General features: G+C 35.8%; 1 protein-coding gene across 1 annotated transcript in view; it reads left to right on the plus strand.

Annotated features, from left to right (window-relative positions):
* The first annotated feature begins 1,596 nt into the window (after positions 1-1,596).
* Positions 1,597-16,308, plus strand: part of LOC113238968 — a 45,255-nt gene continuing 30,543 nt past the window's right edge. The window contains 3 exon segments of the mRNA XM_026475837.1: positions 1,597-1,883; positions 4,852-5,038; positions 6,261-6,365. Coding sequence (XP_026331622.1) covers positions 1,597-1,883; positions 4,852-5,038; positions 6,261-6,365 — 579 coding nt within the window.

Here is a 16,308-nt window from a genome sequence, read left to right on the forward strand (position 1 = left end):
AATACAAATCACAAAATATATTACGGTCAGATATTTGAAATAACAATTACAAAATACATTTTTAGGGAGTAATTGAAACACAAATACAAAATAAGTATTTGTATTTTAAATACGTGTTTCAATTACAAGTCATTCAAATACTGCCCAACCCTGGATTATGGGTATTTTCTTTTAATGACATTTATAACCAGTATATCTTTTGATATTGATCTCTTAATAAATCTTAGTTGCTTTGTTGTGCCCTCCTTTCATTAAATTAGCATATGAAATAGCAGAAGCCAATTTTCTTGAGTTTCCGAACATGTTTTTAGGTCAAATTATTTTACAACTAATATAATATTAATATACAAATATAATCAACATTTACTTAGTTTTATAAACAAGTATCTAAATTTTATTTTAAATGCTTAAAACTATGTTTTAAAACTAAAACATAAAACTATCTAAGTTAATTTATAGAAATCGAACATTTTTGCGCAGCTCAGAACAGATCAAAATATCGGTTTAATTTATTTAGGTCTCAGAGAAAAAAAATCAATCATTAAAAAAATGTCCGTTTAAAATACAATATTACAAACATACATGGTGAAAATGCGTACAACGCTACCTAACGTAAATACGGTGAAATAAGGAGTACCAAGGTTCAAGGGTCGCCTTACTTTCAAATACAATGGACGTTTTCACATTGGCCGTCAACTAGATGACGCATGCATTGCGAATTAGTGTAACTTTTTAATATTGTATGTTTGCAGCTACTATATACAAATTACTGAACACATAATGTATTCTCTAACAAAAATATAACTGAATAACCGCTGGATTATCTTCTAAGATTACCTATTCAATTATAACAGAAGAATGTGGTACATTGTTGTGTGTTTTGTTAGCAGTTCACATTAAGCCGGATAGATGGCGCCTAACGGAAGACTATAACAAGTTTCGGTGATAGCAGCGCCGTTGGTATTGTTACTTAACAAAGACTATAATATAAAAATATGGAGAGTATAGGTATTAAATAATTATAGTAGTACATTTTGTATTTAGAAATTACAAAAGAGATTGCGATTTAAATCACACTCAAGTCCTGATTTGAGCATTGAGTAGAGTTCTGGAATACGACCCTATAGTTCTTTTACTTTTCCTTTTTTCGCTATCAGATTACTTACAAAACTATTGTCCTATAATTTTAGATCTCGTTTTACTCTAACTTTAGCTACAGAATTGTATTTTTAAATTTACGCTAAATAAAACTTCAAAAGATATCTCAACGTAGAACTAATACATCCTTCGAATTATACATATTTATCAATTTTTTTTCAATTTTAAGACATTTTCTGGAAAAATAATTTCATTACTTAAATTTTTCGTAAAATTAATCCAATAGTATTGTTTTACGACGCGACGCCTATGTCCATAAAGGAAAAAATGAAAGAAATTCATTATTCTGCGTGAATGGAAAAGACTTCTGTCATTGTCAATTCTCGAGTCATTCTGACGTGTGACGTCATTCGTTCATGTCAAATCTTGTTCTGTCTGTTAGTCAATTTTCGCGCAATGTTTACTTTCACACGATTTCGTAATATTCGTTACAAAATTATGAAATAAAAGTGTGCTTTTACTATACTGAAAAAATCCCAATGGACTGTGAAAGCTGGTTGTAATCAATACAAAGTAAGGGCAGAAATACGAGAGAAACTGGAACTTAAGCGTTTAGCGTATAGAGACATCGGTACTATGCTGGACCGGCTTATAAAGGAGCGGGTGTGCGGCGGGCAGCTCATTTCGATCCAACCGACGATGTCGGAGGTTGCCAACGGTGCCCCAGTCGACGAGTCCTATTTGTTCGATATGGATGCCTGCTATGAAACCTTCGATAAAGATGGGTGAGTGATCGTGAAGTAACTTTTTTTTTTTTGGAGTCATTCCACTCGAGTTTTCAAATTTGGAAACATGTTATTGCGCTATCTGTAAAATTAATAAGTTTGTTGGAAAGTTGTTTTCATCAAACAGTGGATGTTATTAGTTTTTACTCATTTACTTGATACATGAATTAAAACTTTTTCTGAAAGTGGCGTGCGAAATCATCGCTAACAACGTGTAGCGACATACTGGCTGGTATTTTAAATTACTTAATTAGCTTATTTGTTTCAGTCTAAGGATTGAGTTGTACATAATTTAAAAAGTTTAATTATTAATACAAAGATCGAACACTCAGAAAAAATTCCTTCGATCCGGTTGGATGGAAGGAATTTTTTCTGAGTGTTTTTTCTGAGTGTTCGGTCTTTGTATTAATAATTATAACAAACTAGTGGAGTAATTTCACAAAAAATAATTGAATATCAATTCAATAAAAATATAATCAAAAAGTTTAGTTTGTCCTTTTTTGTTACTTTTTCAAATAGCACCTTTGTGGATGACGTTCTTGTTTATAGCTACACTTTTGAATTTATCCTAAACTATTACACAGGCATGTTACTGAAATCATAATAAAATTTGGAAGTGGTGTGATTGATGCCTGGACTTTTTTTTTCATTTTTAATTTAGGAATGCTGGGACCAGTGAAGCTAAGTAAGTGCAAAAATTAATTTTCAAACAATGAAGTCCAAAGATGGTGCTGAACAATGTTGAATATTGTACCCATCGCAATGATGCACTGCAATAACAGCTTGAACAAGAGCTTATTCACATTGTTACATTCTATGAAAATGTAACACAAAAGTAAAATTTTTATATTATGTCACCAAAAATCGGAATAGGTAGAGCAGATAATACCTGTAATATAGGTAATAAATAAAAGGCCATAGATATAGATAATAAAAGCCCACAAATCAAAACAAGTTTTATTTTTACTCACACTTACAAAACATCTTCTAAGTACGCATCAAAAATATAGAACAAAATACAATACAATGGTTCTGGGATTCATGAATATTATTTTGCAATCTTATGGTTTTATTTTGTCTGTATATTTTATGTATCATGATCATTGACTTACAATTATATGGACGTCAGGTCCGCGCTAAAAAGTGTCCGAACGTATAGGGCGTTAAAATCGTATACAGAGCGTCATTCACGCTTTAGTCTTCGTTTGTTGGACTGACAGTGAAGCAAGCACAATTAGACAGTACTGCGATGACATTACAATTTAAATTCAACGTTATAGCTTTTTCATAATCCTTTACATGTCACTACGTTTAAATAGGTTGACTTGGGACATTTTTCTCATGATTTTTGTATTAGACCCGTTGTCCATTTATTTGTAAGTCAATGACCATGATGTAAGATTATCCTTAGCCCTAAAGTAAGGGCAGCCAGCTCGTTCAACAAGTGGCTAGTTTTCCTAGGCCATATTTTAGAGACCGTAATTTAGAGATCATAAAAAGCCATGGTAGCCTAATGGTTTGACCTGTCGTCTTTCAAACAGAGGGTTGTGGGTTCGAATCCGGGATTGCACCTCTGAGTTTTTCGGAATTTATTATGTGAAATTTAATTTGAAATTCGAGCTTTTCTGTGAAGGAAAGCATCATGATGAAATCTGCTTATTGAAGAAGGTTCACAACCCTCAGAAAACGTCAAATCCCCTACCCGCATTGGGCCAACATGGGAGATTATAGCCTAACACTCGCCTGAGAGAAGACCCGTACCTAGCAGTGGAACATATAAATGGGTTGATGATGAAGACCATAATATAGGGACTTAAGTATAGTAACCTATGTTTTGATTACACTTAGGTACGTATTCCAGAACTCTACCCAATGCTCAAGTCAGGACTTGAGTATGATCTAAAGCACTAGAAATCATACTCAAGTCTTTGCCATTAGAGCCGTATTTGCAGTGCTAGAAATCATACTCAAGTCCTGACTTGAGCATAGAGTGGAGCTCTGGAATAAGACCCTTAGAGACAGGACAGTTGCATGCCTGGTGGTAAGCAACACAGGTCTGTCCCTGTGTCCCTAACAGTTGCTGTGCCACTCGGAGCTTTAAATCATAAAGATCTAAAGGGTACTGCCAATGCGCCCGACACCCTGTGACGTAAGTTGACAAGTCCCCTATGCCTGTAATGCTCACATTGCTTGATGGCAGAGTAGGTAAGGTGACAGTACTTTCTTGGACAAACTTTTTCACATGTAGCTCTACTGCTACAAAAATGTTGTATGCCAGTGCCTAAGTTAATTAGAACGTTATTCATTCTCTTCTTTGTATTTTGAAATAAAAAATAAACAATAGATTTGCGTTATTTTTACTAATTAGTGAAAATGTTGGACACTTCCATTATATTGTGGCTTAAGAGTAAAACTTACAATGAAACAGAGGACTTGCTAGCAGTTGTTTCATAATTATTTTTATGTAGGTAACCATTAATTTATAACTACTGATTATTTTATTGTTAAATATAATAAATCTATTTTCTATAGCACATTATGGGAATACACTATAACTTTTTATAAAAAAACTGACCTCAAAACTTCGTGGAAGTACATTTGCCCAGTTTTATTGAAATCGGTTACCAGAAAGTGCTCGAAACCGGATTCATCCCATAGTTTGCCACCCTTAGAGATGGAATATTTTCTTCAAATTTAAATGTGACCAATACTGATAAAAATAATCATCAAAATCGGTTCATGCGGAGTGATCGTGGGCCATACGCAAAAAAAATAAAACTGTCGACTTGAGAACTTCCTCCTTTCGGTTAAAAATAGAGTTTAATAAAACAATTATCTTAAAATAATGAATTTTCTCAGAAATCTGAATTTGCAAACATCCCCTCTATACACTTTTTACCGTCGGCTGCTTATTTCACGCCTGTCACGTATACTGTATCATATCATGTACTTACTTACGCTATCGCAGGGACGGAAAGTTGAACTTCGCCGAGTTCCGCCTAATCTGCAAAGCGCTGTTCCGCAACGACAAGGGCCACATCTATCCGCTGCCTGAGGAGCGCGCCAGACACATCTTCCAGGTGTTCGACAAGAACGGTGACGGATACATTGACAAGGAGGAATTTACCTTTTGCTGGAACCACTGGATCAAAGTGGTTAGTTGCAGATTTCATAATTTAATCCGGCTCGAAGGATCACAAGATCTAGTGCACCTTTTGAATTAGGTCCATAAAATATTTAACTCTGAAAAGAAAGGGCAGATCCTGACCCAGGTTTTCTTTATTCGATCAGTCTTGTTAAGTCGTCCACAACAAGTGACATAAAGAGCTAAATAAAAGAAATGAACCCACTGTCTACAGACAGTAAAATCGATTGTACTGTTTCGTCGCATTACTTTCTCATACTCGTATCTTGCAAAAGAGTGATTGTTCAGGACAGGGTAAAAATTTATATTCATTTTAAATTTCTTATCAAGGGTCTTAATTTAGATGCATTACTTTAAGAATACGTTAAAGCCAGTGTGTGAATATGAAGGAAACGCGATGTAAAATCAGCCTGCAAATTTGTAATATACAATGCATTTTTTGCATTTCAGTTACTTTGCGGTTAAGATACGAGCTTGAGAAAGTAAGGCGGCGATTTGTTTTATGAATCTTTGTAATCCGATTACTGTAACACAGCGCGAACGTTGTGATTGTTGTAAATAATAATTTATTTACTTCAGACAACATTTAAGGTCCATTTTAATGTTCGTAGAGGTTATCCTAGATTAATACTTAATAACTAACAATGAAAATGGCCTCTGTGCGAGTGTATACATCATCGGGCAATCAGGTCTATCAGCTATCGCTTTCAGGATGCCGTTACAGCTCTCGCGCATTCTGTTCAACAGCGAGGCAGCATCAAAGCCGTCCACGCGCGCATCTGCGAACATGCCCGAAGCGCTGCAAAAGCGCGGGAGCTGCATTATTAAATTGGACTCGCAGAGCATTATACGATTTTTGGGTATATTTGAACCACAAACTTACCGTGTGCAGTGATATACAAAACGCCTTAAACAATGTTATCTTCACTGTATCCGTACATCTAGCAAACCTTCGAACCTACATGTTCGCCCGGACTGACACTGCCGGGAGCGCAGGTTTCCATATCCGCATCGTCCCTAAGATTCTCGGTCACCAAATGCCCAAGATATTTAAATTATAATTCTCTTTTAAGAGTTACACCGTTGAGTAACACGGGTGGTACAAAAGTAGGGCACTTGTTTCCCGCCTTAAAGACCATGTACACTGTCTTTTTAACATTGTAAGCTAGACCATGTGACTTCGCGTAGGACTCACATAAAAATGTTGACAATATCCGCGTGTCTTGGTGCAGATTGTCCGACCGGTGAGTGTGTTCCTGATCGTGGACGTGCAGAACGACTTCATATCGGGCACGCTCAACATCAGCAAGTGCAATGCTCAACAGGACGGGAGCGAGGTTAGTCTATCACATAATATACTTACTTGTTTAACTTCATTTGTTCAGAAACACACTTGCGTTAGAAAATACAAGGGGCGTTACTCCACGTTTATAAGTCGAAATGTCACAATACTCCTGCCGCTAAATTACATACGTGTACGTAACTATGTTTGCATTGTTTTTATGTCACACGGCATTGTAACGACAGTTACTAAAGTTGAGGAAAATCTCAAAAAAGACATTCTTTGAGATTTTTCTCACGGTGAGCAGTTTCTCCGTGCCTGATGTTCGCACCATGCCGCGAGAGCCCGAACTTAGTACTGCAGCTCATGTCGCAGGACGTTATTGATTCGATTTCAATACGGGATAGTGTGTGACCGCTCTTAATGTTAAATGAAATATTATAAACTAAAACAAATTACTATGTACACTAAAAGAATGTGTCTACGTCAATTTATTTGTTTAGTCATTGGTGGAATATTTTTACGAATCAACAATGAAGATTGTAGTGTAGAGGTCAAAGTTGTATTTAAATTTTTCTATCCGCTTTGAGTACTGTGAATAATACTTGACAGCACTTAGACGTGTTACCTTACTCTTTCGTACCATCATCATTAATCCATTTCTCTACGTTACTCTTTATTCAAATGGCTTTCTTTGTCTCTTTCCCTCTTGAAGTAGACCGTATAGCAGCACGTAGCTCGCTGTCGTGTGTAGAACGGTCGGGCGTTTGATGCAAAAGACGTGTACATGTCTTCTTTCGTGACTGCCAGCTATAGCAGCAGGATTTGCATAAAAGTAATGCCTAACCGCAGACGCATTTAGACCTGGCCGCCTTTAATAGACCCCGATACGACGACTGAAGGGATAATAGCCAATAATTTCCTTCCCTAATAGAGTTGTACCGAAATTGGAGAAAAAATAATAATGCTGCATTGAAATCGGCCCGAAAAAGAAATAGTTTCAGCAATGGTAAAACCTATGAACTCGATACATTGTGCCTTATCCACTAAATCTGTTGAACCTACTAATGAAAAGTACTAAAAACGTTTACGTTTACGTAAGTTACGTAAACCGGGCCCGTGGATCTTGTAAACGATTTTGGTCATTAAAGACTCATAGAGCGATTACACAAGGCGACTTTTAGCATCGACGCAAACGCGATGCAGTAGCGACGCAGTTGCTAATCGTCTACCTTTTTTTTTAATAACGCATACACTAGGGAAACCCTGTGTCGCGGGTGCCTTGGACACACAAAGACAACCGCAAATTTCACCCAAACTCATGAGAGAAATAAATGATGGCTGTACAAATACTTCTCCCGGCCCGGAAATCGAACCCGGGACCTCTGCGTGGCAGTCCGGCACGGTAACCGTTCGGCCACAGAGGCAGTTAACTTGACACACGCGCGTGATTTGAAGCAGCGATGCAAACGCAACGCAAGCGCGCGACTGCATCGGCACAAACGCGCGATTGCATCGCTACACTTCGGATGGTAACCTATCACAAACTCGAATTTCTTTTTTTCCAAATAACTTTTGTTCGAATTTTCATTACCCCGAAAACCTTATAATTGTAACGAAATCGTTTTTCTTTCAGGATATGTTGGATATTTATCGCAAAGACACGATTAGGTTCGGGTATGCGTAACGTATTTCTCCGGGTAAAAAAAGAAAAAAAAGGTTAAATTGGGTTTAAAAGAAAAAAACATTTTCCTCTCAAAATTACTTTCGTGGTTATGAAAATTCGAGCAAAGGTTATTTCTGGAAAATGTCATTTCGGACTTCTGATAGGTTATTTCTGGAAAATGTCATTTCGGACTTCTGATAGGTAACCACTTGGGATTTGTAGGCGATTGCATCGATGCAGTCGCGCGTTTGACGAAAGCGCCCGGCGAAGTGGTCGTTATGGTTGTTATTTATATTCCAAGTAAATAATCGTCTTCAATAATGATGCATCAGAAAAAGCAGCACGAGCCGAGCGAGTCGCAGCGGCGGCCGGCGAGTGCCGGAAGCGAATTTGCTTGCGTTTCCAGACATGGTTTCTGGTTTCATATCGCAGTTAATTTATACAAATCAAACATTAGCTCAGAACGGATAAAAGTATGCATTGGTTTAATTCATTTTATGTCTCAGACAAAAAAGATTTTTAGCCTGCTGCTTTTGCAAATTTAGAATGATCATTTAAAAACATGCTGTTTAATAATTTTTCTTTTTGAATGAAAGTAAAATTTGGTGGACTATTACAAGTCGTGGAACAAAAGCTGTTGTTTAATATGTTAGTTATATAGTCCTGGGAAGTTGTTAGTATTTAAAAAATTACCCTAGGTAGAGGTTTCAAGCAACTAAAAAGACTCGGTTTCAATGAAGTAATAATGGATGAGTTGGGTGATAAACAATGGTCGGAAAAAGGTGTTCCACATACATAGATATAGCTACAAGGAGCGACATAGAGTTTTTAAAACCACCAAATATTAATTAATAACCATTGACTTACAAATAAATGGACGACGGGTCTAATACAAAGACCACGAAAAAAATGTCTCAAGTCAACCTATTTAAACGTAGTGACATGTAAAGGAATATGAAAAAGCTAAAACGTTGAATTTAAATTGTAATGTCATCGCAGTACTGTCTAAATTTGCTTGCTTCGCTGTCAGAAGAAACAAACGAAGACTAAAGCGTTAATAACGCTCTGTATACGATTTTAACGCCCTATAAGTTCGGACACTTTTTAGCGCGGACCCGACGTCCATATAATTGTAAGTCAATGTTAATAACTGAAAGAAAATTCTCTCTTTATTCTATTTATGAAGATAGATAGCCGTACTACACTTTTTCGTCGTGTTTAAGCGTTCAACAATTTTTTTTTTTGTATAATGAGCATTAAAATAATCCAGTGTGAATATTTTCTTTTTAAAATACGACATTTCTGCTAGTGGTTCGAATTTACCAACATGTGTGTGTTTACTACTTTACTACTATGTTTTTTAATTGAACTAAAATATTTTTAAAGCGCGATCAGGATTCTCATGCAAACTAAAAGGTTCTAAAACTCCCCTCGTAAGTAAAATTTCAAATTATTATTTTTTCTAAAGTTCTACTAGCAAATGTCTTGGTTCCGGCAATTTGACCGTCAGTAAGCGGTATCTAAAGCTAGGGAGGGGCGGAGAGTGACCATTCTGGTTACTTTTTTATTCTCTGTTTTGGTAAAAGCTAATCTACTGCATTATTTACATGACACCAATAGAATTATTTTAAAATCCAACTTCGACTTCCTAGGTAAATAGTTTGTCCTACGATGCAGTAAAACCATTTCCGGAAATCCGGAATTCGAAAAAATAATTAAGTAATATTTTGTGGTTTCAACAACTTTGTCGCTTCTCGTAGCTTTATACGTCTATATATATATATATATATGTTGAACACCCCTTTTCGACCTATGGAGATAAATCAGTGCATATCGACAAAAAACTATTAAGCGACATCCCAAGCGACAATTATTGCAGCGCGAATGTATTTTGCCTTGTAAAGCGAAGGTATATTTAACTTTTAAACGATAGTCCAATGAACGACTTCCCTTGCAACAGACGTCGTCATGTTGCTGGTCTGCCTTGGAACAGTTAACCGTAATCGTGTGATATCGGTAGCTTGTACTCTTTCTCATTTGTTTTGCTATGACCGCCGTGGTTATTTTTGCACTATTGTTATGGTTTCACTAACAATATTCATAATTTCATTAAAAAGAGGATATCCATAATATTCACCTTAGAGTCAAGTCCAAATTCGTGGTACCACGATTTCGTTTAACCAAGACAAACGACTCTTTCATGGGGAACTGTATACGTTTTTGCAATAAGATTCCGGATCATATACATATTAAGATTAGTATTTCCTAAGTTTAAAACCTGCATTAAAAATATATTTTAATTGAAAAGTCATATTACAAAATTGAAGACTACGTGTTAGATGAAGATGTACGGAAAGACGACATGGCTCCAGAATCCACTCAAATTTGATTCAAAGTGTAGTCCATAGCATTTAAGTTTATTTGAAAAGAGCAATCCCTAGAGTTTCTTGCTTGTTCTTTTCAGGGACGTTAGCATAGTGAACTAGCTGTGGCTTAACAGTATCGTTTTCAAGTGTAAATTTATTCAACCTATGAAATAAATGATTATTGACTTTGACCATATTATACATAATTGTATTTTTTGTGAAAATACTCCTCTAGTTTGTTATTCATATTTATACAATTATCGAACAAATAAATACAAAAAAAATCCTTCAATGAAAACTGGACTCGTACCAACGTCTGTTGCTCCACCGTGGTTACAGCTGTAACCTAGCCTTAGAATCGGTCCACAAAAATTTATTAGAAGAGGAAAAAAAGGGCTGTGACAAAATTAATATAATTGTGACGGTGTGACCTCCTTACACCGTCATCTCACCACTCTTTGTACCGCCTCTCTCCTCTTGTATCTTATTTTTTTATTTTATTTTACTTGTATTTAAATTTTAAATTTGAATTGTTCCATCTTCCTTCACTTTCTCATTTTGTTTTCGTACCACGGTCACTCCCAGCTCGACCGCCACAACAGTCGGAGCTGTTAATAAGCTAATCATGTGTAATAATTTATAAGTCTACAGCTTTTATGTATCTATTTCTGTAATTCAGTTTCTCGGCCCATTTAGGACCTGTCTTTAAACTTTACTTACTTCTTTAATAAATTTTCTGGACCGGAAGTTTCCCATTTCATTGCCGTGAACCTGTTCACGGCTAGTTAGGGTTACAACCCTTTCATAAAACACTCCCTACTAGCACTAAACAGTCGCAAAAATTGTTTCGGACGGATGTTCGACGGAGGACTGGAGTCAAAGGAGAAACCCCCTGAGACCTGAGACGTACGCTCGTACGAGCGAGCTTGTGTGCTTTCACAAGCGAGCACTCCCCACTAACCCTCGTATTACTCTCAAGTGTATAAAACTCTTTAATAGACTTTTTGTTCGAGTTGGTTTACGACCCTTAACATTCTTACACTAGCGTCAATGAACATATACAAAAATGTAATTTATGTTAAAAAGTGTAATTTGTTTATGTTAAAATAGTGACAGACATAACATCAGTAAGAGGAATAAAAGCAAACTGGCAGTTCTTGGCAGTCGTCTGCACAAATTAATTCCAATTCATATTCGAAATTTGCCATTCACGAGGTTTATGACTATAGTGAAACAAAAACCTTATACCGAAGGTTGTTATTCAGATTCTGCGTAATTGGATGACAACATTCCATGGTAGTGATCCGTTTAACTTTTACAGGTATTCTCGATATAAGATGTTTGATATAAATATTATAAATGATAAATGTATTCAAATGTGTGTTTATAAAGAACAACCCCTAGAGTTTGTTGTTCATTCTTCTCAGACGAATCTGCCGTATGAAAGAGCAGTAGAATTAAATCAACATCAGTCAATCAAGTGTAATTTTCTTATCTATTAAATAAAGATTATTTGACTTTACCTTAAAAGCGAACAACTATAAGTGAAGATTGCGAAAGCCATTTATTAAACGTCTTCAAAAAAGGAGGAAATTCTTAATTCGACTGTATTATTAGGGGTATATTTTAAAGGTGGCAAATTAGGGGAAAAAATCAGGTTTATTGGATGTTAACCGCTTTCCGTTAACACAAAAATATTCCACAAACTTTTGTAATTGGTTTTTTTTAATAGTTCACGTTTATTTGGGTCTGTGTATTTTTATTTTATTTATTTCTTTTTCCAATCGAACACCTGGTAGGGATATTAATGTGCTTCGGTGGAAATATATTATCGAACGGATCCCCGAGTGTTTACTCGATAGTTACGGACGATAAAAGACGATAACCTGTTCGCGTTTACCCTTGTGCAATGACAGTTTTAACAGTATACGGCGCATAATCTTGGACACCAATGCTCTGTAGGGAGCTGCACATCTTGCGGGACTCATTTTACTCGTACCTGCAATTAGTGTCGTTATTCAGGCAGCACAGATATTTGAAGAAAACTGAGGCTTATAAAACAATAGATAACCGCAGGGGCGCAGTCGACACGGAATCGCATCGATTACATGTTTACAGTACAAGCGGAACCTAAACGCGCAACGTCATTTTCGCTAGTAATGCATGGATTTAAATGGCCCCCATATACAGGCGATTTTCGTTTCGATGTATCATCACGGTAATCGTATGAAAATATGTATAATTAATCGTATGATTAATTATACTCAGATCCTGACTTGAGCATTGAGTAGAGTTCTGGCATACGGCCCTAAGGGTCGTATTCTAGAACTCTACTCAATGCTCAAGTCAGGATTTGAATATGGTTCAAAGCACTCGAAACCATACTCAAGTCGCTGCCATTAGGGTCGTATTCCCAGTGCTTGAAATCATCATCAGATCCTGACTTGAGCATTGAGTAGAATTCTGGAATACGACACTAAATGCTTTTAAAAATAACCTTTTCCTACTTAGTCTTATTAACTCGAAATTATTGTTAAAGGATTTAGATAGTTCTTGGCAAATGCTGTGTATACCTATAATCGGCGAGAATATGCATATTGCTGCCACTGTTTGAAATGTGTTGTGATTTGAATTGTTGTATAAATTTTGCTGCTTGTTATGTATTCGGATACGCGAACAACTGTAACATCATATCAACGCACTTGCATTCGCAGCAGAAACATGCGCCCCGTGCATTACAACGTGACCGCTAAAAAAATATTATTTTCGTATTAATTATAAGTCACTTTTCGGCCCAACGTTCCTTACTTCGGGCGTACACTAAATTCCTTTGGTTACGAAATCTATTGTTTAAGTTTAATATAACTACTATCTACGTATTTTCTCGTTTTTACGTCGCCTCCACTGCGGCCACCCTATATAATTTGTTGAAGCACCCATTAAAAAATGATTAAAAGTTATCGGTATAAAAATACTTTATCGATTCGTCGTTTCGATCTGTCTGAAACTAACCTAACCTCGAAAGCATAGGCCGATATGGACAAGAGATACTATTTAAAGCAAAGCGACGATCGAACGTTGCAGTAGGCCACATATCGGATCGGGCCATCGACCAAACATCTGATGGCAACCGATTGATTGTGCTTTCATAAACATATTGCCACGTGTACCTGTGTCGTATACAGGGTGTGCTCATATTTCGGGGTAAAAAAAACGTCTATGAAATAATATCTTGAGGCAGAAATATCATCATATACGTTCATACATTAGTATAAGTCATAATAATAATAAATAAATATAATAAAATTGTTTATTGAATAACTTATTGTACAAAGGAATAACTAAAGACTAGTTATGCGAATCAATGTAAAATAATAACATATTTACCAGAACTAGGAGAATCCTGTATTTCAGGTAAAAAGTACTAACTAATTATACAGGTGGATATGTAATTGAATTATAAACAAAAAACAAATTAAAACAATAAAATGCAAATCATATGCCTGCAAGCTTCAATTAGACAACATTTATTTTGGGATAATTAATAAATGTTATTTGATTTTGAATTCGGGACTTAATCACGTATAAAATTATTAATTAATTACCTCGACGTTTCAGACATGTTGCAACGTCCATGGTCTCAAACGTCGAGGTAATTAAAATATGTATTATACGTGATTAAGTCCCGAATTAAAAATCAAATAATGTGTGAAAATCGTGAATGTTTAAATCAAATAATGAATAAATACTGTGTATCATCGTAGGACATATTTTGAAGGAATTCTTGGAGAATTTTGTTAACCTTTATGTAACAAAAATGGTATATGGCCAATTTGGCGTTTAATTTATTATACAAAAATGGCCCAAGAAACACAAAAAATGTGGAAATAAACACATGTTTTGATGATACAATTTTGGTGCAGACAATATCTTTCCGTCTTTTGTTAGTGTTTTCAGTGCTATATGGGAGTGCAGTGTGCTGTTTGAGAACTGTGGACTTAATAAATAATTGTCTTACAGTTAGTACCTTACACGGCTTGTACAGAAGATCAGTGGGGTAAAGGAAAGGTCCTTTAGAACCTTAATGGTTGCTTAATCAACAGAAGTCATCATGCCATGCGTCAACCAATGTTGGCGGACAAAGGTGGAGTAGGTTCTGCTAGGCGAATAGAAAAATAAATTACAATTGTAACACAACGTAAATGAAATACTTATTTGTTATTATAATCCTTCATCATAATATAATAAGTAAATATTTTTATAATTATTTATTTATGTATTTACATTGATATCATTGTGTATTTTTTTTTTATTTATTTACTTTAAAATGATATATTATTGTGTTTATTATTAATATTTATTTATATTATATACTATATTTATTATTAGTATTTATTAATATTGTTTCTCAATCTATCGCTGTGGTATCTTGTATCTTGGTTGCACCCCCTTCTAAGTACTTTTCCTATCCTAAGGTTGCCTGGAAGAAATTGCTACTTAGCAATAAGGCCGCCTGTTGTGCGTATGTTTATCTGTACATGTGTTTATGTTCGTGTGTTTATCTGTGCAATAAAGTATATATTCATTCATGAAATACTAGTAACCTCGCCTTGCCGCTAGATGACTCTGGGATCAAAATAAAACGCGCTATCGAAGTGTTAACTAAAGTACCATTTGAGTTGCAACAGAAAATTGTTTTGTATCGAATCATAGGGCCTAGGGGTCGTATCCTAGAACTCTACTCAATGCTCAAGTCAGGAATTGAGTATGGTTTAAAGCACTCGAAATCATACTCAAGTCCCTGCCATTAGGGTCGTATTTCTAGTGCTTGTGTTTCCAGTGCAATCCTGACTTGAGCATTGAGTAGAGTTCTAGAATACGACCCTATGAGTGGCATTCCAATACTTCCACCGGGTAGGATACTTGGATGTAAGCTAATAGAATCGTCGTTCTTGATCGTCGGCTGCCGCTTCCACCGGGTGAAATGGTGAGCTAGCATCCAGAATGAGCGCGATTGTGATTCCTATGTCGACAATACAACTACCTCAATAACCATTGCTCATTTATAGATTCAAGCGTCTTCACTCTTCCTCGCTTCATGTACCTATTACATAATTACTATTAATTCTCTGCCCGTTATATTCTATATACATAGTAAAATGCATCTACACCCTGCAGTGTCTCGAAATATAAATACTTACCAGTACAAAAACTTACAGCACAGCAGGTCCTCGCACTTTATGCCTCTCTCACTCGAGTGCTATCGTGCTAGCCCTACTGGTGAAGCCTGAAAGCCAGCAAATTGCTGAGGCTTCTACCTTTCCTTCGACATAGTTTTAAGCTAAAATTTTGTATATATTCCGCTTACAATATTAACAGTAAGTATATTTGAAATACGTATAGACTTACTGTTCTTAGATCTATGGTTCTGATCGTAAACACGGCAGTATTATATATAACAAAATTATTATTATTTTTTTGTTGAAAATCTTTCAATAAAATCTTAGACTTATTGTATAGTGTGACTACACCATTTTAGTTACACCATGTATAACATAAACACATTATGTTGAATCTTTGTGTGCTTGAAGTTACTTAATACTGCAGAACAAGCACACCTATTAGCCATGGCGTATACATTTATACAAATAAATTTAACGAGCAAGAAACTCTAGGGATTGCTCTTTTCAAATAAATTTCAATGCTATGGAATACACTTTGAATCAAATTTGTGTGGAATCTAGAGTCATGTCGTCTGTCCATACATCTTTATCTAACACGTAGTCTCCTATTTTGTAATATGACTTTTCAATCAAAATATTTTTAATGTAGTTTTTAAACTTCGGGAATGATAATACAGGGTGTCCCAAAAATCACAGGTCAAACTGACACCGGAGGTAGGTTGATCCAAGAGGTACTGAACCAACCTAACATGACCCCAGTAAAAGTTGGACGGTTTTCGAGAT

This window comes from Hyposmocoma kahamanoa, unplaced genomic scaffold (assembly GCF_003589595.1).
Source record: "Hyposmocoma kahamanoa isolate Upper Pololo Valley unplaced genomic scaffold, ASM358959v1 98972, whole genome shotgun sequence".
In the NCBI taxonomy this organism is placed as follows: Eukaryota; Metazoa; Arthropoda; class Insecta; order Lepidoptera; family Cosmopterigidae; genus Hyposmocoma; species Hyposmocoma kahamanoa.